We start from the raw sequence: 27,437 nt of genomic DNA on the forward strand, positions 1-27,437 counted from the left end.
CCTGATGAGACGACGGAAAGCAACATGACAAGCAGACTCAGCAGAACAGAAAGGCAATCCTTGGCTGCGACAGCAGAGAAGCCTGCTTCGAATACCCGCAGGTGAATGCACTTCCGCTTCATTTATGCGACAGCACTACACTATCCCAGCCCTCGTCGCCCCCGGCCGGCCGTTGGTGGGAAGAGTCGGCTAACAGCTCTGGGGCTAGTGATGGGAAAAGTGTGGGCACTAGCTGCTGGTGTTGACGAATCTCGGCACTCCGTAGGTTTTCCGATTTTCCCACTGGACAGAAAACCATTAGCTGGTGCGTTAATTTCCTCGCGGCAAGGGGTGCTAAGCCAGTCACATCACAGACCCGGGTCGATTCGAACTGGACTGGCTCGGATGCTGTGCCATCTGACGGAATTGATGAAGTCTGTTGCAACGATGCTGATGGAGCACGGATGGCCAGGATCAGGGTCTGGACACGGACGATCGACAGTATGGTATGAGTTATGTATGTCAGCCAGAACTCGCAGGGCAGCCATGGTGATATTTCTCCGTCGATGTTTGGATAAAAGGGCGTGATGCATGCGTCCCAGCGGGAGGGAAGTTGGCTTTCTTTGAGCTGGCCCATGGAAAAGAGGAAAGGTCCCAGAAAGCCCGTCTCGACTGATTGGTTCCGCGGTTCGTACCTCTTGTGCTCCGTACGCCAGGCTCTTCAGCCCGCCTCGACCACATGCGCTACCACATACTTCAAAGGGCGTTTATTCGTCGAGCGAGGGAGCTTGTCCCGCAGCTTGGGCATCTCAGATCGTAAAATGTAAGTCGATGGTTCGATAGAATTTTCACGGATTCTCTTCAAAGGATAAGAATAATGTACGAGCTGGCCAGCCGCATGCTTTTTGAAGCGGTGCAATTCTTTTCGGTTAGGGCCTTCTAACAAGCGTAGTGGTCTGTTCCGGTGATGCAAATAGGCTCCCGTATACTGTTCAGGAAGGGCTTTGTTTTGCTAGTTCTTCTCTTGGGGGATGCAAATGCCAGCAGCACAAACGACCCCCTTGGTACTTACGCCGTTGATGCCCACGGAGCCTGGAGACCGGAGTATTTTTTTTTTTTCTCCCGCATACTGTCATTGGGTCTTATAGTGGTTGTTGGAAATGCCTCGATGCTGGCTACAGGTCAATGAACTTGAAATTTGTTTGTTGTGACACCATCGCGTGTTCAGTCCCAAAAAAAATAGACAATAAAACGCGGATCCACCAGATCTTCCAGATCTTTGAAGTCGCCTCTCTGGGTGGATCCCGGAGATCGCACATTGGGTTGATGGGTTGTCACCCCGGTTTCGGATTAACCAACATTCTGCAGCAAGCAGAAGATATTGTTGGCTCGCCCTTTTTACCTCCGCAATCCCATAGCATAGCTTATCCTGAACAAGGTTAACGGCTGTTCGATCGCTTTAGCCGCCATGGCCCTACGGGCCTACTCTCAAACGTCGCCTGGCTCCATTGGAATTATGTCAGCCCTGTTGAATGTGTGCTGGACCGGCACGGCCCATGCTACATGTTCAAGGTGAGCATCATATCTGCTGGCTTGGAATGCGTGTGTCAGCATGCAGGCCCGCGGCCAGTCTCATGTGCTTCACAGCTGCTCCCCGGTGGTCTCCCGAGGGCGATGCCGGCCGGATGGCGAAGTGAGTTGGTGGTCGTGCTGTCGTCCCGAGCACCGTCGTCAGCGGTCGTCGTCCGGCTTCCCTCTGCCCGCGCGTGTGACTTGCCCTTTTGGGAAATGGCAACGGCGTGTCAGGACACTGCCGCCGCCATCTTCACGGCAACCTGCTGTGAGTCCGCCGGCGTGTCTTGCGTTCACTGCTCTTCTCGACGAAACCAGACGGTTCCCACAGGCGTTGACCGGTAAATACCAGCTATGCCGGAACCTGGCGTTTCGCGACGGAAAAGCGTTGTCCAGTGGCTGTCGCAGGTCGATCCCTTGGATGGTGTTCCTCCTGTTGAATCCTACGCTGCGATACATCCGAACCCGTATCAGTCCTCACATGCCTTGGAATGCCACGTTCCAGCTAGACAGTCGGATGATATGACGTTGCGGGGTGGCCGAGGTCAATTTCCAATGCTCCCATCCCTATTTTGTTCCCAGAAACTCACCTCGTACCTACATTCAGGGAACACTACGCGACTCGGCGAGACAAGATCTCACTCAAGAGAAACTCAGGTTAGCGGAAACAACTTTCATTTCTACAAATTTATAGCAATGCATCACGATCGTAACACTCCCAAAACTAACAACTTGTTCACGTTCCAGCGTTTTGCTTTTCCCGCTCCGCACAGCCCAGTTCAATACAGTCCCACAAGGACGGCCGTTGGCGATACTATCGAGCTACCTCTCCCTGAAAAGACATACGAGAAGAAGCCTAGAAGAAAAACGCGAAAAGATCGATACGATCCGAAAGATGCAGCAAAAACCCACAAGGCAACTAAATTTGCTGGAAACACCACGTCCAGCAGACCCGAAACGACGAAGTGTAAACACAGAAAGAAACTTCTTGAGGATCAGTTTGTTGCACCGAATGTGTCGCAACAGCGCATCACGGTAGGGCGTCATCCCCCAAAAAGGGCCCAGTTACTGAAAATACTAATTATTCCCCTGAAAGCTTGGCTCAAGCTTTGATATGGGATTGTTTGCACGCGGACGTGCTTCTTCACCAGTAAGACGATGCGAACGTGAGTTTACATACTGAAAGTATCTCTATACCTGCTTATATGCTAATCATTCTTAGCAGTACCCGACCTTGCATTTTCAGAGATGAGATTTTTATCTCATCGCAGGCAGCACCAGCCCCTTAACACTGTTGATAAAAGCAAACGTAACGCATCGATCAGGCCCCCAGTTGTGGAGATATCAGAATATTTCTCTCGCCCGCAGTCCACGGGAAAGCCTGCTAAAAGCTGTCCTTCCGCTATTCTGCAGCAAAGGCCAGAACCTTTGAAATGCGGAGACGTATCAAATTTCGCTAAACAAGCCGGTATCTCTAAGGATGATTCACCTGCGCCGCTAGCAGATCTATGCCATGGTTTGGAAACGAAAGATTCACACAGCGTGAAGCGGTCAAGGCGGTCCACAACTTATTATACTTGGTCCGACACTAATGCTAAGGATAGCCCGAAGAGTGACATCAAAACTGGGGGTGATGAACTACACGGTACCACACATCAAATTTCTGCCCGAGATGTGGCTTCCCGACAGGATTTTTGGACGAAAGTATCATCCGCCGAAGATGTTTCTGGACATGATCCGTGCATTATATCGAAAGTCTATGACATGGTTTTCAAAAACGCCTACTTAGGCCAGCCGTACGAGATGCCAGCATCATCCGGTTCACAAATCTACACATTAGAGGAATTGCAATCGTTAGCAAGCCGACATCTTTCCTCCGCCCCCATATCAAAACAAGGTGATAGATATATTTCGGAAGCAGACCAAGTACAAACCAAAACCGACGACTACCCTGACAAACCGGGAATTATCTCCAGTGGGTACCAGGGCATTTATTGTCAAGGAGAAAATTCTATAACGGGAACCGCCTGCCCCAAGGACCGGTTTGCGAGGACTATGCGGAGTTTAAAGGGACTAGAGGTGGAAAAAGAGCCCCCAAGTCTGGCCTCCCACCAAGATCTTTTCGTTTGCCATAATGAGCCTACGTTTCTATTTGACAGTCATGACAGAGGAGCGTCCACTTCGAAGCATGAGTATCCGAAATTCCCTATTGGACTCACTGAAAAGTGCCCCGGAGGACTCCGACATGGGTACTCGCGTCCTGATCGGAAAGGCACCCTGGAACGTAAGCCGTATAGTCCATCAGCGTCCGGGACGTGGATGGCCCAAATAAATGTCGTTCCTGATACGAGACTCGACCACGGCGACTTGAATGCACAGAACGAAGATCCCAACCTGACAACTTTCTCAGGACGCGCGTTGCTCGATTTAGCGGATACGGATATAGATACTTTGCTACCCCTGGATTTTAGAGCGTTCGGTGAACCGTCGTTGGATGGAAAATGTACTCCCAAAACGTTGAACACTCTCGAGGAACCCAAAGGCCCTTCCGACCCATACCCATATGTGCAACAGTATAGCAATATTAACCCTGGTTATGGATTACCAAGCTCTCCAGCTGGCAACGCGCCGTCGTCATCCTCGCTTTTTCATTATCCCCGACATTTGCTCAGTCAAATTCAACAAACTCCTGTTCATATCGATCCGATCCCAGATTTATCTCTATTCTGGCGTCCAAACAAGCTATACTAGTTACAAGGCAGATGGTTCTATCACTTGGAAGGGTGTCCGTTGTCATCGAGGAGTGGTCGCCTTGGAAATCAACTGATCGGGAATAGTGTTGCCCATGCTCCGAACAATGCAAGCCTCTTTGTTTGGTTTATTGGGAACTTGTCGATTCTTTTACGATATCATTTTAACCAAAAAGTTTGAAAAGATTGACGGTCGATCTCTCCCGAAACCCAGTGCCTATGCTACCAAGCGTGTGCATGGCTATTGGAAAGGCCCCATTCTTCCCAGGAAAATGGCTGCGGCGACAATCAATACGAGAGATTACGATGCGCTTTTGGATTTTTTAACTATTCCCTTGACGACTTGTCAGATTCTTCAAGCATGAGCCCAGGCAGCAACTTTCTTTCTTGGCAAGCGGAAGTACATCATTGCCAACTGCACGAACGGCCGCTGACAGCCAAACGACTGGGTGTTTGCTAGACCTGAGGCCAGTAGGATATTGAGCTTGCAAAGCGAGAAGTCACCATGAGCTTTACGATATCTGCGTCAGCACACACGTACTCCTAGGTCTCCCCGCCTACCGATTTTTGACCGTTTAAAAGCACGAGCGGCCATTTTGGACGAGAAAAAAACATGGCCCTCACGATCCAACGTCGACAGCGATTCACCGAGAAAGAATGGCTCCTATCGCTAAACAATACTTTCGGAATGCAGCCAAAATTGTAGGGTATTCGAAACTCTATAACTTCATTCTTTGGTTCGTTTTTGGCGGTGCCCTTCTTGGATTCACTTTTGCGCGCCTTCAGTACCTTCACCTCGACACCTACGCAAAAGAATCAGCACCAGGCGAATGGTATTACGCACATACGGGTCGGGATCGAGTTGGGATTGTTCTCCATCTGGCTACCATCTTGCCCTGTGCGATTCTTGTGGTTTTCCAGTTCACCCCAGTAATCCGGCGACGATGGGTCACGTTTCATCGTATAAATGGATACATTATCTATATCCTATTTATGGTTTCGAATGCTAGTGCGCTTATGATTATGCCGCATACATTTGGTGAAGGATTGGATGTCCAATCATTCACGGTTATGCTCGTCGCTGCTTGCACAATCAGTGTCGGTATGACCTGGTACAACATTCGTCGATTACAGATCGAGCAGCATCGAGCGTGGATGTTGCGCGCTATGTTTTATATGGGGTGCATTGTGACCATCAGACTCATCCTCCTGATTTTAGCCGTGGTCATTAGTCGCATACAGCCTTCCCGACATGACGTGTGGTCTTGCGAACAAATCCGGTTTACATACGAGCAGCGCGAGTCCTTTACTGATGTAGCAGAAGTGCTGGCACAACGATATCCGATTTGCGCATCTGCTACTTCCCAAAATATGAGCTCGACCTTCACGCCAATCGAAGCGAGTCTTCTTGCCGACGATGTCGCGCAGAAAGGCGCGGCGCTAGATTTGAGCTTTGGTAGCGCTGGTTGGATTTCCTTCTTTCTTCATCTTATCGGAGTGGAGATTTATCTCCGTCTTACTCCGAGAGAAGCTGAGCGTTTGCGCGACGTGAGCTTTGAGAGACAACTGGCGGCTGGGTATGAAAACCCAGGTAGTTCAGGGTTAGTGATCGAGAATTGGGGAGATGCAAAACAGTGGAATCGGGGATAATAGGAAACGAGGGTTGCTGTGATCGTTAAAAACAAAGGGGGAGATCATAGTTTTGTTTATTCCCCATAGTTTTTGTTGAATTACAGAGCTAACCGAATCTCAAATAAGATATCGTGGATTTTATACTCTGTACTCCGTAGGGATCGTTAATACCCTGAAATTACCTACCTAGTCACAATAGAAAATCATGCCCTTTGTTGCTTGTAGAGCATGCTCAACTTTCGTATTAGCAACAGCAAGCTCGTTGGCAGACGAAGATTTCCCGGTTTCTGCCGGCCCGACTAGAAGCCTGATTCGCGAATGCTGTGTGAAAAGGGGTAGAGAGGGCATTTTCGAGAAGCAAAATCCTCCCTCAAAAGGGAATTCAATTCGAGTAGATATGACTTCAACGTCTGCTGCCTAGAAGCGCGTAAGGCTGTCCACCATTCCTTGTCCCTCTCATGTCCATGAATCTAGGAGTTGAAACATGATCGAATAGAGCGATGGAATAAGGGCAAAGCTTGTGGCTCCGAAAATGTGGAAAACCCCTCGCTAATCACTCAGCAAGCATGTGTCTTCTGTTGGTGCAAGGCAAGTCGATGTTACTCCAGCGGTCTGAACCGGTTCGGCTGCAGGCAGCTAATCCTGTCCCAAGGGTCCTCGAAATCTTCCAGAGAAGACGCGTACGAGACGGCTATCTGTCCAATCGAAAGGGATATCAGGTTGAAGAACTTCGAGAATGAGTAATAACTCCCTCTCGCGATGTGGAAACTTTCCAGGGCCAAGCGGGACTAGGCTGGTTAACGCTCCTTCGCCCACCCTTCCACCGCAAACGATCCCGCATGCTTCAGCTTAAGAGTTTTTTTCACCTTGATCTGGAGTGCACCCAGACCCTGGCCTAAAGTCTTATTTTCCCCAGAAAGTGACGCATAGCTCTGGGGGTTGTGTCACATTCCTGTTGGACACCTCCTCGGCTTCGCCAGCCCCCTTCAAGATCGTACCAGGTCTGGCAAATAAATTCTGAAAGATGGCCCCCAGATGCACGACATTTGAAGCCAGTCAATCAGGCATTCTGAGGCTCTAAGTCTCCTAGAGTCTGAATCTGTCGAATAATATTGTGGGAGCTTTCTTACGTCCGAAGCAGAAGACTCAACCACAAGATGGAGATGCTCCCGCAGCTGGAGCCACGGCTCCTCATTCAGATGAGCTCAGCTGAACTTCTCAGCTACTACCGCACTATCACGGAGAATTGGGCTATTGAAAATCAACAACGCATTGTTGCTCATATTATTGCGCAAATACATAGCGGAGCGATTCCACCGACTATCTTCAATGTTTGGCTTCCGTTGATGCTCCACCGTTCTCCGCCGTTGCTCAAGTCATTACTTTTAGACCCAAAGTCATATTGCATTCGAAATATTGGTTTGAAATCTCTGTGTCGAACTTTACGTAAAAGACGATGGAGAAAGCGCGCATGGGATGCGGTTGGAGGCGCGGCGGGTCTCTTCGAAATATTCCAGGCTGTTGGTTCCAGCCAAGCCAGAATGCTCGCGAAAATGATTGGAAAGAGGATGAGGAAGAAGCCCGCTTTTGAAGAAGATATTGACATGCTCACCCAAGCTCTCACGTTCAATTGCTCGGTCCTAGGGGACCGTGTAACCGCGACAAGACGTCTCGCGCCCGACGACGTATCGCCGCTCCTTCAGGCATGCAGCGAATCCTTTCTTCTGCAACTGTTTATGCGGCCTTATGACCCCGATTTTCCTCTCTTCAACTGGCTGGACCTTTTGGGTGAACCTCGAACGGATCTTCTCCGGCGGATTTCGGTTGGTGCCACACCCGTGGATACATCGGTTCGACAAGAGATAGTGAACCGGTTGCCGAAGAATCTCTTCTCTTCAAACGAGCCTTACTCTATCCGGTCAACTTCTGATTTCCAAATTTCCGAATCTGCTCCGCCGGGATTGCGCTTTTGCTTGGACTTGGTTGACTGTCTCCGCAGCCAGCCCATCTCACTCTCAAATTCTACGGTTTTTGGTTGGGCTCTCACGGCTATCACAGCTGCTGCTGATAAAAAAGCATCATTTGATGATATCTTGCGGTTAATCCAAACAGTTACGGATTTTGCTTCGGATCGGAATGAAGGGCTGGGACAATCATTGCATGCATTCCCTGCACACCTGGCGCAGTTATGGGCCTTTGCAGATGAAGCGGCCGGCGACCTTGATACAAGCATTATCATCTTTGGTCGTCGAAGAACCCGAAGTCACCCTTCTCGACCAAACGCTAAACACAAGCAAAGCTTGGAGAATCTGCTTGTACGCTTTATTCAGGTTATTCCGCAGGACAATCTTACCCCTCTTGATATCGCATCGACATTTTTGACGCTGGAAAAGAAGGTCGACGGTTCAGCTTTTCCGCTGGGATCTAAGCTAGGGGTTATAAAACTTTTATCTCTACATTCTCCGGGTGTCCAAATCGATTTGGACGCGCTCCCCGCTTCCGAGAAAGATTGGCGTCGTTTCCGTTGGGGCATCAATGTTTTTAACACTCTTCCTGCAAAAGATGCGAGATGGCTTTTCTCACAGATCGAGAGTTTGGGGCTGGTGGATGACACCATCCTGTTTTCTGCGTCCGACAGCTCTAAGCCTACTTGGTATAACAAAGGATTGTTAAAAGTAAAATGGGCAGCAGCAGATCCAGTACCTGGAAATGATGGCTCAACAACATTTCAATGTAAGTAAACTACCTATGCATTCCAAAAAAGAAAGCAAGAAAGAAAGAAAAGGAAAAAGTTACCTGCAAGGAATGGAGCCCTAATGACCTGTCATAGTTATTGAGGAGATCAAAGCGGAGGCCGAGACCCAGCGCGAGAGCGACGTGCGAAGAGATTGGGCTATGAGAGCCATTGAAGCTGCCTGTGAAAGTAAAAGTATACCGCTTTTCAAGGAAGTCAGCCGTTGGACTTCTAGATATTTACGCGATCCTGTGAGTGAAGCCCGCATATTGGCCTGCTTTCTTCTCTCTGGCTTGGTCTATCAATCAAAACTGACTGTCGGTTAATAGTTGGTCTACCGTTATTTGGTTGACTCCTTGTTTGGTTCGGAGAGTGCAGATCTCCTATCATGTACGAAACTACCCCATCGGCCGACTTCTCTTACTGCTCTTGCGGAACTTGTACAAGAGGCAAACGCCGTTCTTTCGTATCATGTCAACGTTGCATTGTCAGCTTTGCAAGAGCCAAGTTTCAAAAACCATCCTTTGCGCAATCCGAGCACCCAACTCACTGAGGTGGTTTCAATGCGAATTGATGGAGTAAACCAATTTAGCAAATTGGGGCTTGCCGATAAAGATTCCCTAGTTGAAGTTTTGCTAGATTCTATGATCCCAGTTTTACTGCTGTATGAAACGATCGCAGTCACGGAAGGGAATGAAATGCTTCACTGGCATGCCATGGGAGGTCCTCTCGACGACTTGAACTGTCCCACCCCAACGCCAGGATATGCCTTGAGGTTCCTCGACAAACTAGCTCTCCAACGCGACGAGTTGTGGGCTAAACAGAGACGTATTAGGCAGCCACAATCGGCAGCGTTGAAACTTGGCTGGCCAAAGGGCTTGCCGGTTCAGGCGCTTTTGCCATCTATTGACTGGGCATCAGCTGTGTTTAAGGACAAGAGTGCTGCACCATTTGTGGCAAAGCGGCTTGACGAAATATTATTTTGCAATTCCAAAACAGTTCTTTCACCGATTCCTCGAAGCACTCGGGGAATCGGTGGGTTTGTGGATAGCTTACCTTACGTGATTACTGCATTTTGCGCATGCAAGTCAGAGGTCGAACAGTCTGAGAGGATAATTCAGGTTTGGGAACATTATACACGCATCTTTCCCGCACAAAGCAAGTATACCAGGCACATCAAGCAATATCTTCTTCAAAACTACGCTTGCGCAAAGCCAAGACCTCGAAAAGCGGTGCAAATACTAGATCCGCTGATATTGGGTGCGCTGCCTGGATTGGAGAATTCTACTGCTTCTGAACCGTCGGAATGGAATCCTTACTCTGCCATTTTGGACGCTTCGTCAGATATTGAGATGGACGATGAGGGTCCCGCCACTCTGCTTGAATGCCGGTTGTCGACATATTGGTTCTTTCATATTACCAATGATTTTTACGCTACATTTGAAGAACCCAGTACAGATATAGAGGAACCGAAGCCATGCGCACTAGATATATGGCAGCCCAAGTGCAATTTTTGTGAGCTTTCTTTGGTGGACAAGGAAATTATTATTGTATCCGCTATGCTATTTTTGGACACCCTTGGAGGTGAATCTTCAGGCATATTCTCTACGTCATTCCCTGAAAATAGCGGTTCCCCACGTTATCCGCCTTTATACCTGGATTACGACTTCCTTTCGTCTATCGAAAATGAGTCAGAGGCCGTCACGGCTGCGTTGAGTATTCTGAACAAGTTGAGACACATGATACCAGCTGAGCTGCTTTGCAAGCTCTCGGCTTCGTTGCTGAAAAAACTCCCGCAGGTGAAGAGTAAACTTTGGCTTGTCGAAAGAGCGGCATTCGACTTGATCAAGTTGGTTGGCAAAGCCGATCAACCAGAGCTGGCAGTTGATCTTAGTTTACACGTTATCGAGCACATGCCGGGTGCTTCGTCATGGCATCGAGATGTCGTCTCCTTGGGCTTGATTCAGCGTTTGGATTTTGCGGTTGCAGAACGCATGTTGGCCAAGTTCGCGTCGGTGGTGCTCGAATTTTTGGCGAGAACACCGGAGAACGACCTTGTTGAGGAGGAAGATCTTGACGACGCTATCCTCTGCGATGAAATCGAACACCTAGTTGCTCCCTCGGATACAGAACTGGGTAAGAAACCAGAACACATTAAGATCTCGACGATCAAACTGCTAGCGAGACTGATTGGAGATGGGGGGTTCTTCTCAAGCAAAACTGCTCTCCATACCCTTCAGTCACTGTTTCATGCTAGCCATCACATTGACGTGCGAGATGCTGTGATCACCGCGTTATTCCAATTGTTGCGCAAGAGCATGGGTTTGGACGGTAACCTATCTGATGAAGTTTATGGCATAGTTACATCGTTTTATACCGCTGCAGCTGCGCCTAGTGAACGGATAACTCTTTCCGAGGCGGACTGGGACAATGCTGACAAGGGTGGTCCTCTTCCAAGCGTCAACGAAAACCGACCGTTGCTTCAGCTATTCATTGAAAGAGCCCGTCATAGTATTCCGCACAATCTACGTGAAGACTATGTTAAGAATACTATCCTACCCCTCCTGGCCGAGTCCACAAGAAAGCATAACCGCTGGATACGAATGTTTCTCAAGAAGGTTGGATTGTCAGAAGAGTCCATTCCGATTTCCAACTTTGGCCCGTTTGACAACGAGGTGGAAAACAAGGTTTTCGTGAACTGGCTACCATACCTTCAGAAAGATTATCTCCTCCTTCACCGCGCATGGGCGTTGCGTTACATGGATTGCTGCAAGGTTACTTTTGTGGAGGAAAAGTTGACCGCTCAAAACCCCAACTGGAAATATACAGACTCCGGTGGACACTGGTCCAGATTCATGGAGAACTACAGCACTTGCAAGGTATTCAACGCAGGTCAAATTGCTCCAAAGGTGGGGGATGGTATCACACAAGATGATTTGGCAAATGAGGTATATCAACGATGCCAGATAGTTCTCCACAATCCAATCCATATTGGAAATGACAGGAAAGCCCACCTGTCCCTGGCGCCAATTCGGGCCCTGATCCACAACCTATTTTCCTCGTTACAAAATAGCGTATCCCGGGAATTGGCGGCTCGGCAGGTACTTGCAGGCATCGCGGCTGAGGTGGATAGGCTTCGCACACAGTCTTGGCTGGGTGATCCCAATCGGCATCCAGCAATCCTTCCGTCTTGCATGGAGATCCAGGCTCTTCTACTTCCGTTCCCGCATCTTGAAGAATCATCGCAAGATCGTTATGATACATTCGCCGGTCGCGTTTTCGAGTTGACTTCTAACTGCACCCTGTCTTCATCTTTCATCGATGATTTTAGGCATCTAGAAAAGGCAATGGCCAAGGTCCGCACGAAGGACAAGCTTGCCTGCGCTTTACGACTAGGTCGACTTTCCGGCGACGCATGTGGTGAGCTGGTTCAAAATCTTCGAATTCAGCTAGCCGCAGAGCTGTTGGATAGACTCAATGTGGTGGCCGTGGCACAGAGTGAGGAAGCCAAATTTATGGTGCAGGCTTGGACGGGTAGCTCGAACGAATGGGTACGAACCACGGCATGGCAGCTGAACGAGAGGTTCGGGTATCGAAATCCAGCGGCTTCGGCAAGTGTAAGAGGATAGGGCTTTTTTTCCTTTTTTTTTTTTTTTTTTTTGAATGTATATACTCCGTACATTGATACATATCGAGTATTACTGCTTGTTTCATACCATTGCGCACTTTAAATTCCAAGCATCGCAAACTCCATCCCTTTAGATATTACACAAACAGAGCAAACATGCAACCAATCCGGGGTAACTCGTCAAACATAGCAAACAGAACAAACAAAACATGTCACTTACATAAGCTGCCCCTCCCACGTGATCATCCCCTCTGCATGGTCCGTGCGCGCCCCGCAGTCCGGAGCCGCAGCCCGCCCGGCAAGCGCATCGCCGACCGCCCGTCGTTCGCAACGTGCTCAAAGCCAAGCAGCTCTGGCAGGCGAGCACGCGATGTCTTCCTGGACGGCAGTCCCGCCACTCCTCGACACCCGCCAATCCAACTCCTGGGCCTCGTCCTTGCGACAGCCCTCGACCACTGAATCAGGCTCTGCTCAGACAGCAAAAACGAGCAACGCTTGAAGTCGGCTACGGATCGTGGTACGGCAGAGGCTGTGGACCTTTCCAATCCTCCTCGCTCTTCAAAGCAAATTCTTGTTCTGACGAGCTCAGATTTATCTCATAGGTTACGCCGTTCTGCAGTCACGGGGTATTTCCTTAAGCAGATTTCATCATATCCCACTTGCCGCTCATCCATCTATCCCCTCTCCCCGACCCTTTGTTCCTTGAAGACTCTGCGTGTCAAAGCCAGGAGCTCTTCGAAACAACTATGGCGTCACGAGCACACGATGCACCTGGTGGTGCGCCCTCAGAAGTTGCTCCCAGGAATAAGCAAGAGCAATCGCTGAACGACCGCTTCTTCCGCTACTTTCAACAAGAGATCACGGGTACGAATTTCTTCAGCAGCTTAGTACTTCGCCGCTAATCCACTCGTGCTCCAGCTTTGCAAGACCAGATGGACCGTCTCGCCGATACCTCGACGGCCGGCGGAGAAAGCCGAGATGCCGTTGACCACTGTCTTGCTGGGATATCGAGGTTGTCAAGTGAAGTTAAGGACGCCTCTAGCTACGTACCACCATATGATCAGCGGATATATGCTGAAGTATGTTTCCGAGAAGCACGCTGGATCCCTCTGTTTTATTCTTTTTTTGGCCCGCTTCTTACACTTTCTAGGCGATCAAAGCTCTTCAAGAAAAGCTAGCAGAGACCCAAGCGGCTATTGCTCCCCGGCAAAAGTTCACCTTCAAAACCGCCCGCAAAAATCCCTCCGCGATATCTCTTGCAGATGTAGCCGAACTAGACGCGCAAGGCCGTCGCCATATCCCCGGTTATCGGTCTGGGGACAACTCATCTGTGGAATCGTCCCTGAACACAACACCCCTTCATGCTCTGACGCCTAACGATCCTGGAGGTCCAGAAAGTCCAAGCAACGGCTTCGCGGATGGCTCTCTCTCCTCTTTTACTACACGGGATACATCAGAGATAGGCAACGGGCAGTCTACAAAGAACGAAATTTCGCCGATATCCGTGAACTCGCAGTCCAATGTGCGGTTCACCCTGCCGCGTCCTACGTTACATAAATCAGTTCCAATCTCTATCACTTCAGTGACACGCTCTGTGATTGATCTACTCGATGGATACCCATTTGCTGCTCTTTCGGTCAAGAATATTACCGACAGTTTACTCATGTGCGGCGAAGTAACGGGAGCGGCGCACATCACCGGTGTGGGACATTCAGTGATTGCCGTATCCTGCCATCAGTTCCGTATGCATGATTGCGATAATGTCACCGTCTATCTTGGGTGCTCGAGCACTCCCATCATCGAGAATTGTCACAATATTCGCTTCACTCATATCCCAAGTCCTTTTGTAAGTTTTGTTTCAAAAGTTACCATTCACTGATCTTAGAGCAATAACTAATGTAATATGTAGCTTCGAAGCCCGGTTCCTTTTACAATAAAGGATTCTTGGTCCCATGTAGATGACTTCAGTTGGCTCAAGATGGGCCATAGCCCTAACTGGAGGGTTGCAGACGAAAAGGAGTTCGATCCGGATCATATATGGAAAGGCCTGTGCGGCAACAATGGCCAGCAATCATTGGAAGCAGTTTCCCTTACCTCCTAAGCCTATAAAATCTCAATGAGGCAAAAGATGGTGTGCCTTTGTGAAATTGATTGCGTGCATAATCTTCAAGAAGATTTTTTATTTGATATACAATATAGTCAGTTTGTGATTGAGGATATGGCCAGTGGCTTGCTTGTATAGCGAAAACAAAGGCCCTCATGACCAGTGCGTGTTATTGGAACAAATGGTTCCTCTGTGATAAGGAACAAGGCAGGAGGTGGATGTTTTATACACAATTAAAAGGGGGGCTATCACAATACTTGGTTGTTGTTATGAGAAGAGACAGACCAACCCCCCTCCCCAACACACTCACAAAAACACACAGAGTTATAGATACAATTAACTACACATATAGCAATAAATCTATTTGCTTAGATCAGCAGTGACTGCAATGATCTTCTGTGATATCATTAGGGTTTTGAATTCGGGGGGGAAAAAGCACATAACAAGTAGCAAAGCTGTTTCGGTATAACTCATCAATCATTTAAACATAGACAGCACTCCCAGCACCATTATAAAAAGCGCTGATAGAAATACGCTCTCTAGCATGTAACATTAGTAGAGAGGGAGGGGAGATAAGGGGAAAAAAAAGAGGTACCTATCTATGCAGTTTAAATTGTTATGAAAATGAATTTAGGATCACCTTTTATTCCTCAAATCCACTGTCTCGAACTCCAAACCCTTTGCCTCAAACACATGTCCTGGCCTCAATGCATCCGTATAGATATCAGTCTCTTCATGTGGGTGGAAGAGTCCCTGCTTCGTACACGCTAGGACGGTCTTCAATCCCGGTGGATCGGTCAATCTAAACACACCCCAGTCCGGCGTCCTGCTGGGCGCACAGACGATAGCGATACTCTCAGCGAGCATGACCTGGTATCCCGACTGAGTGTGCAGATCACGCGAGCTCATGAAACAGGTCTGCGTTGGGTGGGTGTGTATCCAGCCCAGGACCATGAGGTCCTCGGCGTCACAGTACTCGAAGACGGCGCCTTCGTTGACCATTTCGCAGGTGTCTGGTGTGGATTCTTGTTCGGGGATAAGGAGCTTGGAGATGAAAAAGGCGTTGGAGATCAGGGAGCCGCACAGGATGCCGCATGTTTCAAGGTTGCGACGGGTGTTGGGGTAGGCGATTTCGAGGAAGCGTTGGCGGAGGTCAGGGGAAATGAAGATTGTGCGGAGCGGGTTGCCATTCTCGAGGTAGGAAGATGGTTTGAAGGTGAATGTGGACGGTTGAAGGTCGGATGAAGACGGGGTGATGTAGTCGGGTTGGCGAGGTGGCTCGGGAGGGGTGATACTTGTGGTGTTAGGCGCGACTTTACTAGGAACTGGCGGGGCGGAAGGAGGTGTAGCAGATATTGGTCTGGAGGGAGGTTCAGGGATTTTAGCTGGAATTGCTGGCGGCCGCAATGGCAGAGGCTGAAGCAGCCCTTTACTTGGAAGTGGCGGCACTGTTTCCGTGATTGTGAAGATGCTCTGTGCAGGAACAGCGGGATACTTGTAGCCTGTCGCTGAACGGTTCGGCTCAGGCCGCCGTAGTATTGTTTGAACCTCAGAACTCGCAGGTTGAGATTCCTGGATGCTTGTCCTGTGAGTCTGGTCCCCTTCAACTCTGGCTCGCACTTCCTGTAGTCGGCTGGCAAGATCGTCCTGGTCGGACACGCCGTGCTGCTCCTGCGTTGATTGACCTTGAACAGGCGCGAGCAGTTTCCGTTGCTTGTGCGGGTGAAGATTCTCGCTCAGGTAGTGCCCCAATTTAGCCGCTGCTCTGCGTTTCAGCTCTTTTTGGGCCAGTTTCACGGCTAGGTCCTTGTTCTCTGCAGCAGCGAGGGGCTGTGGTCGTCCAGCTATCGCAGGGTCATGAGACTCGCGATCACGAAGGAGGTCTGCGTGGTCGTCCAGCTGAGCGGCTATAGTCTTCCTAAACTCAATATCTCTTGCCTCTTGATACTGCTTGTATCGCTGATTTATCCGGGGCTTCAGGACCTCCAATCTTTTCAGCGAATTCTGCACCTCCCGCTGCGCTTCGGCCAGGCCACGCCGGCAACTCGGGTCCTGGGCCTGGGGGTGCATAATAAGATTGACAAGGACGAGCTGTGCATGTCTGAAAAGGAGGAGGTATGCCTGCTGGTCGTTTCCTTCGCGCTCGTAGACATCTGCCTGAATGGGACGACAGTCAGTATCAACCGGAATGTTGCTACGGAGGGAAACGAACCTCTTTCACCAAAGACGCAGCGGTCCTCAGCCAGTATTGCAGCTTCGTGCTGGGGCTGTACTCGTACGCTGCGGCCTGGCGAGCGATTTCCGCGACGTTGAGCGGCGGAATCATGGCTGCCGTTTGGACGTGAGCAGCAAACTGACATGCAGCTAGGTCCGTAGGCAAACCGCACGAGGAGGTGTAAAACACACAACCGTCTTAAAATAGCCCAACCACTGAGGATTTAAAGGTTGTTGTGGCGCCGGAAAGTTGCGAGCTTGTCTCTCCCAAGGTTTGGCGATGAGGTGGTGAACTGCCACACGATGGGGCGGGGATCGAATCTACTGAACTTGTTTCAACAGCGCCGGCGACGGGGGATGAGCCGTGCGCTGACGGCCATTCCCATTGTCTGCTCGCTCGGGGTCACAGTGTCTAGTGCCAGTCCTTGTGTCTGTGTTCTGGCTGTCGGTCCAGGCCGCCGTCTTTCTTTTCACGCACTCGCTGATGTCACCTCACCGGCGCCAAGGGAGCTTGTTCGTCTCTTTTTTGACGCGACGGACAAATCCAGCGTCCAGCCAACGTAGCTCAATCGACACGCAACGACGGCCTCTCCTGATGCGGAGGTACCTTGGGCTCAGGCCCATACACCTGGTATGGACGCCTGTCCGGCATTATTCCCGATCCCCTTCTCTCTCCGCCGCCTCTAGGGATCATGCCATCCACATCAACAGCGAGAAACTATGCGGTGAGTGGTCCATGAAGCCCTGAATGCCAAAGAAATAGTATCCTGTCGCTCTGTATTCTGACTCTTATTTTTCTTTCTTTTTGTCTTTGGTTTTATGAAGATGATGTGCTCGAAAGACTCGCTCCCACGTTCCACAACACGGGTCCAATCGACATCATCGACTTGTATCCCGGCATCGGGCTCTGGTCGAGGAAGGTCAACGAGCTCCTCAAGCCACGACGCCATATCCTACTCGAACCTAACGAGAAAGACTATCTACCCCATCTACGACCCCTTCTCGACCGTAGCCCAAACTACAGATTGCTGCCGTGGGAACCGCTCGACGAAAGGAAGCTGGCCACCCTATTCTCCGAGAATTACCTCCCCGAGCAGCTCAAGCGCGTTTTGGGGCCGCAGGGCCGCATCCAGGTCAACCCGTCCTTGCTGATCCTTGCAAATATGACACGCCATCGGAACTCCTACTCGAAGAAGATATTCACTTTTCTCCGACACCTCGAGTCCTGCTTTGATCAGACACTTTTCCACCAGCGCGGGCTGGTGCGAATGATCTCGTTATTTTCTGCTGCGGACGCTGAAAATGTTCTCCCCAGAAAGCTCTTTGGGCGCCGGAGGTTGGCGGTGCTTGCAGATGCAACGGCGTCAGAAGTCATACAGGTTGCTGGTGGCACCAATGAGAGTAACAATGCCGCACTCAAGGGAGGTGATATCTGGGATCGATCCGCAAGAGCAACTGCAGCTCGCGCGAAGAATGCCGGGATCACTACTCCGCGAGATCGAAAGCCGAAGCCAATAGAACTGGCCCCCGAGGCATTGGCGCTACGTCCCAGTGATATACCGCATTTCAAACGCCCCAGACAAGATTGGCACAACGGCTTTCTCGAGCTATACGAAGAGTATAAACAAAACGCCAAAGATAATCCCGGATCCACAAAGCTCCCGGATCCCCAGAAGGAGAGCCTTTTCATGGTACAGCGAAAGCGCCTCCTTCTTGAAAATAGAGAATCACACATAATCGCGGACTGCCTTGAAAAGGCGCTCGCCATCGATGATGTCCACGCCCAGCTTCGCTCCATCATGCAGAAGGGCAAACCATATCCCGTGAGCACTCCGGACCTCGTCTCAAAACTAGAAGCCCTCACGTCCAAGTACGGCGCGGTCTTCTCCCAACTCTCAATGCTCTCCAAACTTCGCGCCGTCCAGCACATCCAAGAAGTCCGCGCCTACAACAACAACACCGATTCCACAGACTGCCACACCCCACTCCTCCTCTGGGACCGACGTGTCGCCGAACCCTTACGCATCAAGCAGGAAGAGCTCCAACCCCCTATCCCCTGCGGCATCATCGACTTCCACCCCAACCCATCCTCGCCCATGCTCCGCACCCTCCAAGAATACACATCCGCCAACAAATCCCGCGAAGACTATCTCGACATGATCTCCCTCTTCAAGCAACTGATCCGCATCATCTCACGCGGCAACGCCACCGCCGTCGACCGCTCCCTCCTTCACCCCTTGTTCCCCGGCCGCCCCGTGACAGACCTTGTCGAGGCCATCCCGTCCCTGCGCAAATTCGCAAGGGTCACAGCGACATATCCGCCAGGCTCCACCATCAGATCCGCGAAAGACCTCCAGCTTACGTTTGCCGAGGATTGTCTGTCTGGAACGTATTTGCGGGAACTTCCTATCTCTGTGCTCTGGGATATTGCGCTGGAATGGAATAGGTGGCCCATGCGAATGATAACTGCGCAGGACCTGTGGAAGGTGCTGGGAGGCGGTGGTGTGCAGAGAATAGAGGCGACGTTTGTCTCGCGGAAAAATTGAATGAAACTGCATATATTTTGTCTTGTACTTTTTGCAGCGGATTTACAGGGACGGAGTCGTGCAAGGGTGCTTCGGTGAATGCTTGCAATCTTGTTCTGTACAGATATACGTGTTCATTTAACGCATAAACTCGAAATTTCTTATTTGGCTAGAAATGAAGGAGGCGAACTGAAAGTGCGTCTTAGTTTGATAGACTCTTAAAAGCCACTTAATCTATTGATTATACAATAGTGATTATTACAGGTAACCAATATCAATATATGAAAGTTTCAATAGCATCAGCAAAAGGAGTGACAGGGGGTTGGATGGTGGTGCTGCGGCTCGGCGAGATCTGTATCTCGCCGGAGTGCTATTAATATTATGTAAAGAAAGGAAGAGGAACATAAATATATATAGCAACACTGATATAGAAAATCCAAACAGGTAGAAACTTCTTGAAGGCGACGTCACCGAGATGGAGCCACTCAATCCCCGAGTTACACCCCAAAGAGCCCCTTTTTGAGCCCTGCAAATTCCTCATGCGTCGATCTTACATAGAGTAGCGCCGATGGCGTGAAGGGCCCAAATCATCATGTCCGGCATCATCTTGCATAGGAGCTTCCGTAACTTGATTGACTAGGGGATCGCTGACGCCGGTTCCCTGCAAAGTTTCTGGCATTGTGCTTGTTGCTGGTGAATCGTGTATGATATAAGTTGTCTCAGGCTGCCCGGGACTCCCGAACTGCGGTGCCAGTGTTGAAGACGAAGGTAAATTTACCTCCATCGATTGTTCAGCCCAATCTTGATAATTATCATAATAGATAGGAGGGAATCCTTCTTGGGGGGCTTCGTCGTAGTATGCCGTGTCCAGCAAAACCCCGAGCCCCTGCCATGAATTGTTTGACGAATCCTCTAACGCCGTATATTCTTCCGTTCCATTTACCATTGGCACAGGGACTGGTTCTGGTTGACATTCCCTTCCTCCATGGTCATAGGCAGCGCTTCTCCCATGTGCATTTGCAACAAATTGAACATTATACACCCCAGACCATGGGACTGTCCAGTTACTAACAGGAGCCATATCCGCCAACAAGGTCTCATTGGACACCCAGTCCGTTCGTCCTCCGAGGATAATCTCAGGGGGTAACTCATCGACCGCGATGAGCGGCACTCGCGTCAGATTAGGGCGATATATGAAAAACTCAGGCCGCAGGTCCGCCGGTCTCGGAGGGGAAGGTTGGCCGACTTGGTCGGAAGATACGATCATGGGCTCGACCGGACGATGCGCTTCGTGATCGACATTTGGGCTCTGTTCACCCTGATTGGGACTTCTTGATCGACTTGAGCCTGGGCTTGAGACTCGACTCAAGGATGGACTCGGAGCTGAACTCAACGCCAGATTCAAGGAGGGACTAGAGGCGAAACTGGGAGCCGGAGTTCCGCATCCCGACATCGAAGGCTCAGAGACTGTGCTATTTTCAATTTCCGGGCATTTGTCTTGATCCCCGAAGTCTGAGTCATTTTGGTTGGCGTTGCTGTCTGAGTTGTTATTGTTGCTTCTGCCTGACGGGGACCAGGACGAAGCAGTCTTCTTCGACTCCATCTTGTAGATTAGATAATCGTTCAGGAAAAGAAAAGCAAGCAAGACAAAAAAAAATTGAAGGAAAGAAAAGAAACAAAGGGATATTATTGATTAAATAGATACAGTAAGATGTAAGAATACACTCTTTTCAGGGAGCGAATGTAGATGAGTGCTGGCAAGGATAGGACACCAGAGAACGGATGAGAAGAAGAGAAAAACTGCTTGTTTCCATCATCGAATGTGCCGTCTTTGCAAGATATTTATACTTAGCAGAAAGGAACAAAGAGTGTGCTGGACCCAGAGGCAGGAACTAGGCAATCAACCACACACACACACACACACATATATATGCATGCGGGACGGAAGCCATGTCCCTCTGCGATGGCCCTGCTTCCTGTCAATCTGTGAAAGCGCGATGAAGACAGACGAACCCCGGCAAGTCGCCATGCAGCGTCTATCTTAACTCGAGTCATGTACCCAAAAAATTTCAAGTCTTGATGTAGAATAGCATTCATTTTCCGATATTGGCATACATAACAGTTGAAGGCATTCTAGCAAACATGGTATCAAAGAGTATGTCTAGGAGTCGTCATATCAAATGTATCCTGTATAAGAAAAGTTGAAAGTGAAATGAAGAGAAAGGAAATGAAAAGAAAAGAAAAGAAGAGGTCATGAATCTTTTCTAGTACAGTGGCAAGAAAAGATGATAAAAGTAAAAAGAGAAAAAAAGGACGAACCTGTGGTTAAGCACAAGGAGGAGAAAAACGCAACACCATCTCAATCACACCTCTGCTGATGATAAAACGCATAAAGCATGTTATACAAATGCAAAATATTTTAATGGGCAAAGTCTAAATAAAAACGTCAGTTGGTCGGTCCGGCCACCATAAATCGTCACTGCGCTTATCATCGTCAATCAACACGATTTCCGTACGCGAAATGGAAAAAAAAAAAAAGAAAAAAAAAAAGAAAAAAAAAAAAAGGTAAAAAGGGAAGAAAAAAGAATGCAGTCACGATGACGCCGCTGACAGCAAGGTCTTCGCTTCAGATTTAATCAAATCGAACCACGCAGCAGGGTGAATCCTGCTGTCCGGATCTTTCACGACGGCCGGAGACAATAGGCGCTCGACCGTCCCTTTTCTGGGTACTCTCGAGCAATTGACGCCGCTCCGCACGAAGTCAAGCACACGGTGCCCGTCCCGCGACATGGCCAGGCACTGCATGCTGCCTGCACCGGGGTAGAGTTGCAAGTCGCCGGTGACGGCTGTCAGTAGCGTCACGGCAAGAGAGAACGTGTCTGATGCTTTCGACGGAGCAAGGGTTGATGACGTCAGGGCCGAGATCGTGAGCAGCTCAGGGGCCGCGAAGGGAGGAGTCAGGGCCGACAGACCGAGCCCGTGGCTGTTCGAACCGGCAGTCGACGAAGACAAGTCGTGTGACGAGGTAAAGTCGACATAGACCAGGTCGTGGGGCAGAGCCTCTTCATGCGCTGGATTGTGCGGTCGTAGCAGGATGTTCTGTGGCTTTATGTCTCCATGGACGACTTGGGCGGTGTCGTGCAGCCAGGCGAGTCCCTTGACGAGACGCTCGGATAGTCCCAGCCACTTCGACATGCCGAGAACGGGGTCGAACATGGTGCTCGTGGAGAAGTTCTCTCGGGTGGCGGCAGCCTGTGAGGTGATGTAGTTCGCAAGAGTCAGCGGCAACGCATCCATCACCAACGAATGAGACGCTGAGACATAGCCGTGGAAGGGGACCAGATGGTCCTCCTGGCCGGGTATCCTCGATAGGCGAGTTAACAGGAGGGCTTCCGCCTTCAGTATGTGATGCGCATCGCGCCGCAGCGGCGTTTTGACCGCGAAGACGCGATCGGACATGTTGGTCGTGGCTGGCGACTCACTTCCCACGGGGGACGCTGGCGCAGCTTCCGGGCACACGGCGCTGTACACAACGCTCCATGCGCCGTGGCCGAATTCAACCGTCTGGCCACGAGAATCGCGGCGTATCTCCAGGTCATGTTCAAACTCACGGGGAGTGGCAATGGCTGGAACATCAGCCAGGCTCGCAGACGGGCTGGCGAGAGCAGACGAGAGGTCAGGCCTGGACGCCTGGAGCCCAGCGAAAGCGATGGGCGAGGCATCGCCATCGTCGGCGAGAACAGGTGTCAAGGGCGGAGTGGGATTCGTCGACAGCGCCAGAGTTGGTGGATTGGCGGTCTTGGCATCGGCCGGAGTCTTGACCGCCAGAGCTTGACGGCCGTCCGCCGGAGTTCCGCTGCCAAGTTGCATTGGGGAGCAAGACAGCGCGTGGCTAAGAAGAGAGAAGTTGCAGGGAGAAAGGGAGAGGGACGAGTTCAAATGGGGGAAGGGTTTTAGTTTGCGCGGAGAAAAAAATTTTAAACTGCGCGGCAGGCGATAGATAAGGCCTGTGCCTGACGAGCGGATAACCTCAAAGGTGACTGTATCTGCAGCTAAGGAACGTGGATAGTGGGAACGTCATAGGGCTGAGCCGCAGAGAACCAGAGAGGCTGTATGTATGTCTCAGATCTTGATTGGAATGGTAGTTGGGGAATTTTTCTGTTTTGCATCGAGCTTAATATGTAGCTAAAAGTTAACCGCGGATGGCGGAGGCAAGGGAGGCAATGCGGGTGGCGGGCGCAGGCTCAGGAGAGATTTAGAACCATGGGAAGTGCCAGCTGCGGCAGATCAGTGGGGAGTGTGAAAATGCAAAACAGAGTCAAACGAACATGGCGGAGCAGGAGTAGAGATATGAGGTTGATTTCTAGTGATGAAGCGAAGCCGGGTGTCGGCCGTCGCGCTTGAAATGAAGAGCTCCAATGAACCAAAGGGGGGAAAAAAAGAAAAGAAAAGAAAAGAAATAAGAAATAAGAAATAAGAATAGAGGAGTTGATCAAGAGTAAAACTCGGAAGAAGAAGTGAACAGTAAAGAGAAAATTTGAACAGGTAACCAAGTAATTAATAAAAAAATAAGAAAATAAGAAAATTGAAGATATAATATATTATCGTGACAATTTCCAATCGACCCAGTGGGCGGAGACGCATTCATTCAACGTGGGATCATCGCTCTCCGAGTCCCCTTGCCCTTTTTTTTTTACTCTTCCACCCCCCTGAGAGTTCGCAATGAGTGTCATTAGCTAAAAGGCCGCAAAAAGCTATTAATATTATTGAACCTTCACGTCGCATCCAGGAGCTATATAAACTAGAAGGGGGTCACTTGGGTCTCCCAGCGACGTGCTGGGGTTTTGACACACACCGTTCCCGATCCTTGCGGAGAATTATGACCCAAAAAGCCCCAAGAAAAGGGTTCCCTTTTATCTTCAGAGTACTATCATATCTGCATCATTAAGTCAAGTCACCACCCGCAAGTGCCAGGAGAAGCCGCTGTCTGCAGCAGCCGGGGGACGGTTCTGGTAGCTGGTCCTGGTGGTCATTGTTTGATCCGTGGAATCGAAAAATTTAACTGAAGAAAAAAACGAAAAAACAAAAAAACAAAAAAACAAAAAAACAAAAAATTACAGGCAGCGCGGTTCTGGTGTGACGGGCGGGTACGGCAGGAATTGCGGGTTTGTCTGGTCACACGCGGTATGGGACGCGTATTGGCAGCGTTCGGCGAATGGGCAGCCCCTCGCGTTTCGCTGTAACAGTACAATCACACCGTAAAGAGACCGCCGCGAAAAAAGCCACGATCCAACAGACAGACGCCTCCTGTTTTCTTTTGTCTTTTTTTCTTTTCTTTTTTTTTTTTTTTTGATTCCTCAGCGGACTGTGCGAAGGAGTCTGAGCCCTGATAAAGATGATGTCGTCGTCGTCGTCGTGGTTGTTGTTGTTGTTGGGAGTTCAACAACCCTGGCCGATCTGGTCTGATCCGACCAATCTCGCTCGACGTTGTTCCACGTGGGCTTTTTCCGACGAGAGAAGAATTTATTATTATTATTATTATTCATTATAACTAGTCTTATGCAGTCAGTGACTATGAGGACTACTACGAGAGAAGAAGAGCAGCAGCAGCAGGAGGCAAAGAAGCTGACAAGTTGCCGCCGCTGGGAGAATGGCCCGGGACCTGCTCCGAATTTGACCGGAAGGCTGCTCAGCTCCGGTCTTCTTCTTCTTCTTCACTCCATCCAACCTGGAGTTCTTCCGACCTGCCCTTCTAAAAATCAGAATACCATCTTCTTCTTCTTCTCACCAGCCTACAGGTTTTTTTTTTTTTTTTTTTTTTTTTTTTTTTTTTTTAAACGTTCTGGGAGCAGCAGATGCCGACATTCGTGACTAACTCCTTTGAGCTGCCCACCAATGGTGTTCAGAGCATCCGTCTACTCGGGTGCCCGGCCCCTGCGATCTTCACTCGCCCATCAGGCCTTGTGCTTCACAAACAGCAAATTGAGGCCACATAAACCACCCCCCACCCCCTCCCAATCATTAGCCTGGTGTCCAGCCAGAAAATATCCATTTCTGCTCCTGTCTCGGACTGATGGCAGAATGCCTCCAGTCGTCCGGTTAGGAGTCTGTGGACAACCTTCACACTCGGGACGTGTAACACCGTCGATCCTCGGAGAATCAGAGTAGCCGAGATCAGGGGGAGCGCTACATGCCGGGGAGGTCTATGTCCCCATGTCGTGACGTGGCAATTCGCGATCCGTCTCTCCCCATCCAATATTCTTTCGTCAGCCAGAGGAAGAGAGGGCACTTTTGTTGAGTGATTTACTGCTTCCCCAACAGGCCGATATGCAAAGGGGGCCACAAGTTTTTATGTTTCCTTTTGTCTTGTGAACCCAGAAGCATTACTTCTTCTGGTAATGCCTTCCAGATAATGTTTTAATTTATCCTTTTGTGGCTGAATAGTCAGTGTTGCCAGGAAGCCCAGTCCTCTGCAAGAACGGCGAGAGTCTCAAAGGTTTTGGTGGATTGATGGTCGATATGCATAAGCTGTGCAAGCAGTCCTGGCCACTAAGATGACCTCTTTTTCTTCTTCCTTTTTTTTTTGCTTTTTCTTTTGAAACAGCACTACTGCCTTGTTATGATGGTTCACAGGTTGTTCGGCTATAACCTGAAGCAAGGTTCCAGGTCCTAGGAAGATGGATCCTAAGATGGACTAATATGGACACCATTGGACAGGGTTTTCCGCTACAGGATGTCTTCTTACCCCTGACGACAGCTTCAGCAGCATATCAAAACTGACCCTGCACTCCCGCACCTCCCGTACCTTTTCGATGGGGGGGGCCTGGTTCCATTGATGATGGTGGGTGCTGGGTTCCAGGAAAGCTTCCTTTTCCCTTTTCTTTTTCTTTTTCTTTTTCTTCTTTTTTTTTTTTTTTTCTCTCCTGGATTTCTACTTGACTCTTTTTTCTTTTACCTTTTTTTTTTTCTCCTGGGTTTCTACTTGACTCTGGTTCATCCTGCTGACCATTCCTTTTGTTGTTACCTATTGCATTAACAGCGCAGTTTCACAAGGCCCATGCGTCAGCTGGCGGGCCATTGTAGTACTGTTTCCAAGTGCCCCCACATCCCATCCATCCACCGCTTGTACGCCGTTGGCGATGACCATGTAGATCTCCTGGGGCAACATGTGTTGGACTAGAATTGGCTCGCCCCCTCGCGGGAAGGCTATGGCTGGAGTACATATAGACTTGAAGGCGCTTGACGCTTGGGAACGGGGCTCGCGTGTCTCGATCCACTCAGGCGGCTTGGCGGGCTTGGCATGGCCCGATTAAGCGCGCGTCAAGCGCCAGCACTGGCCACTCAGGAGAGGCCAAACTCCGTCGCTTGTGGTTGGTTCGGTGCGAGCTTACTTTTCTGTCTGTATTTACGCCGTACAACCACCCCGCCTCAAGGATGGGTTACGCGGGACGGCTCTCCTTCTTTTTTTTTTTTTTTTAGTTTTAGTTTTCGGGTGTGGAACTGGCTCGAGGACGGTGGGTTGTTTCACGCGTGGCCATCTTTTTCGCAGCAGGATTCTCCAGCGCGGCAACAGGATTCGCTGCCTTCGACGGTCGTTTCTTGGAGCTTCAACCGGTCCAGTTCTGTGTGGGGAGAGTTTTGGGAACGTGCATAAACTTAATTTCCACAGACCGCGGGTTTTTGCGGGGTTTCCTGGGCGCTGATTGGCCGGCACTGGCTAATTTATGTACACAAGTCCAGTCTCGGCATCAAAAAGGACCATCCAAATCGGAAGGCGGGACTGTGCGGAACCCGAGATGTTTCCTAGTTGGGCAAGTCCGGGTGCTGATTGGGCCGATCGATGATGTCAGCAAAAATCTTCTTCTCTTTTCTCTGTCTCTCTTTTTCTCTTTGTGTGTCTTTGTCTCGTGTCTCGCTCTCCCGGTCTTGTCCATGTCTGGTCTCTTCCTTTTTTTTTGCTCCCATCAACTAACTCTCTTCAGGCTCACCAACTTTTCTTCAGGATTCACTAAACTTCTCTTCAGACTCCCGTCACAACGGCCGATCGGCGGGTGGCGCTGATTTGGACGCGTCCCATTGCTCGAACACCAAACCCTAATGCCGCCAATCCTGACCTCTCAGCACCCAATCGACTGTCAAACCCTCCCCAGGGCCGTCTAGATTTGCTGCCCGCTCTTTGGCACAAGCTCTTCCCTGCACGTGAATCATGGCAACTCCTGTGAAACTCTGCTTTGGGTCTGCAAGTTGCAACTTCGCCCAAGCTTGCCCGTTCGTTCGTCGCTCTCTTTTGCTTCGTCGA

At 50.0% G+C, this 27,437-nt stretch overlaps 10 protein-coding genes across 10 annotated transcripts; 6 read left to right on the forward strand and 4 right to left on the reverse strand.

Annotated features, from left to right (window-relative positions):
- Nucleotides 1-24: 24 nt before the first annotated feature.
- CIMG_07652 (uncharacterized protein) lies at nucleotides 25-1,168 on the forward strand (the record flags this gene model as incomplete). The annotated part of the gene is made up of 5 exons (XM_001240488.1): nucleotides 25-101; nucleotides 150-261; nucleotides 291-485; nucleotides 742-802; nucleotides 1,128-1,168. The coding sequence occupies 5 exons, from the start codon at nucleotides 25-27 to the stop codon at nucleotides 1,166-1,168; spliced, it is 486 nt and encodes a 161-aa protein (XP_001240489.1).
- Nucleotides 1,169-1,413: 245 nt separating this feature from the next.
- CIMG_07651 (uncharacterized protein) lies at nucleotides 1,414-4,302 on the forward strand (the record flags this gene model as incomplete). The annotated part of the gene is made up of 6 exons (XM_001240487.2): nucleotides 1,414-1,819; nucleotides 1,904-2,095; nucleotides 2,159-2,208; nucleotides 2,299-2,586; nucleotides 2,648-2,717; nucleotides 2,774-4,302. The coding sequence occupies exons 1-6, from the start codon at nucleotides 1,543-1,545 to the stop codon at nucleotides 4,300-4,302; spliced, it is 2,406 nt and encodes an 801-aa protein (XP_001240488.2). The 5' UTR covers nucleotides 1,414-1,542.
- A 593-nt stretch (nucleotides 4,303-4,895) lies between these two features.
- Nucleotides 4,896-6,076, forward strand: CIMG_11994 (uncharacterized protein). Its single transcript, XM_012358527.1, has one exon. It carries the CDS (start codon nucleotides 4,959-4,961, stop codon nucleotides 5,949-5,951), a length of 993 nt encoding a protein of 330 aa, XP_012213950.1. The 5' UTR covers nucleotides 4,896-4,958; the 3' UTR covers nucleotides 5,952-6,076.
- A 720-nt stretch (nucleotides 6,077-6,796) lies between these two features.
- CIMG_11992 (uncharacterized protein) lies at nucleotides 6,797-12,396 on the forward strand. The gene is made up of 3 exons (XM_012358526.1): nucleotides 6,797-8,666; nucleotides 8,764-8,918; nucleotides 8,997-12,396. Exons 1-3 carry the CDS (start codon nucleotides 7,091-7,093, stop codon nucleotides 12,294-12,296), a joined length of 5,031 nt encoding a protein of 1,676 aa, XP_012213949.1. The 5' UTR covers nucleotides 6,797-7,090; the 3' UTR covers nucleotides 12,297-12,396.
- Nucleotides 12,397-12,750: 354 nt separating this feature from the next.
- On the forward strand, nucleotides 12,751-14,498 carry CIMG_07649 (tubulin-specific chaperone c). The gene is made up of 4 exons (XM_001240485.2): nucleotides 12,751-13,159; nucleotides 13,214-13,374; nucleotides 13,446-14,141; nucleotides 14,205-14,498. The coding sequence occupies exons 1-4, from the start codon at nucleotides 13,042-13,044 to the stop codon at nucleotides 14,394-14,396; spliced, it is 1,167 nt and encodes a 388-aa protein (XP_001240486.1). The 5' UTR covers nucleotides 12,751-13,041; the 3' UTR covers nucleotides 14,397-14,498.
- Nucleotides 14,499-14,704: 206 nt separating this feature from the next.
- CIMG_07648 (endosome-associated ubiquitin isopeptidase) lies at nucleotides 14,705-17,020 on the reverse strand. The gene is made up of 2 exons (XM_001240484.2): nucleotides 16,612-17,020; nucleotides 14,705-16,556 (listed from the first exon to the last, which is right to left on the reverse strand). The coding sequence occupies exons 1-2, from the start codon at nucleotides 16,723-16,725 to the stop codon at nucleotides 15,036-15,038; spliced, it is 1,635 nt and encodes a 544-aa protein (XP_001240485.1). The 5' UTR covers nucleotides 16,726-17,020; the 3' UTR covers nucleotides 14,705-15,035.
- CIMG_07647 (mitochondrial transcription factor 1) lies at nucleotides 16,962-19,433 on the forward strand. Its single transcript, XM_001240483.2, has 2 exons — nucleotides 16,962-17,338; nucleotides 17,439-19,433. Exons 1-2 carry the CDS (start codon nucleotides 17,098-17,100, stop codon nucleotides 19,157-19,159), a joined length of 1,962 nt encoding a protein of 653 aa, XP_001240484.2. The 5' UTR covers nucleotides 16,962-17,097; the 3' UTR covers nucleotides 19,160-19,433.
- A 255-nt stretch (nucleotides 19,434-19,688) lies between these two features.
- On the reverse strand, nucleotides 19,689-20,741 carry CIMG_07646 (uncharacterized protein; the record flags this gene model as incomplete). Its single annotated transcript, XM_001240482.1, has 1 exon — nucleotides 19,689-20,741. One exon carries the CDS (start codon nucleotides 20,739-20,741, stop codon nucleotides 19,689-19,691), a length of 1,053 nt encoding a protein of 350 aa, XP_001240483.1.
- Nucleotides 20,742-21,730: 989 nt separating this feature from the next.
- Nucleotides 21,731-23,008, reverse strand: CIMG_07645 (serine/threonine protein kinase; the record flags this gene model as incomplete). Its single annotated transcript, XM_001240481.1, has 1 exon — nucleotides 21,731-23,008. The coding sequence occupies one exon, from the start codon at nucleotides 23,006-23,008 to the stop codon at nucleotides 21,731-21,733; it is 1,278 nt and encodes a 425-aa protein (XP_001240482.1).
- A 1,487-nt stretch (nucleotides 23,009-24,495) lies between these two features.
- CIMG_07644 (uncharacterized protein) lies at nucleotides 24,496-25,132 on the reverse strand (the record flags this gene model as incomplete). Its single annotated transcript, XM_001240480.1, has 3 exons — nucleotides 24,496-24,689; nucleotides 24,769-24,890; nucleotides 25,086-25,132. The coding sequence occupies 3 exons, from the start codon at nucleotides 25,130-25,132 to the stop codon at nucleotides 24,496-24,498; spliced, it is 363 nt and encodes a 120-aa protein (XP_001240481.1).
- Nucleotides 25,133-27,437: the final 2,305 nt, after the last annotated feature.

This window comes from Coccidioides immitis (assembly GCF_000149335.2).
Source record: "Coccidioides immitis RS genomic scaffold supercont3.3, whole genome shotgun sequence".
Taxonomy (NCBI): domain Eukaryota; kingdom Fungi; phylum Ascomycota; class Eurotiomycetes; order Onygenales; family Onygenaceae; genus Coccidioides; species Coccidioides immitis.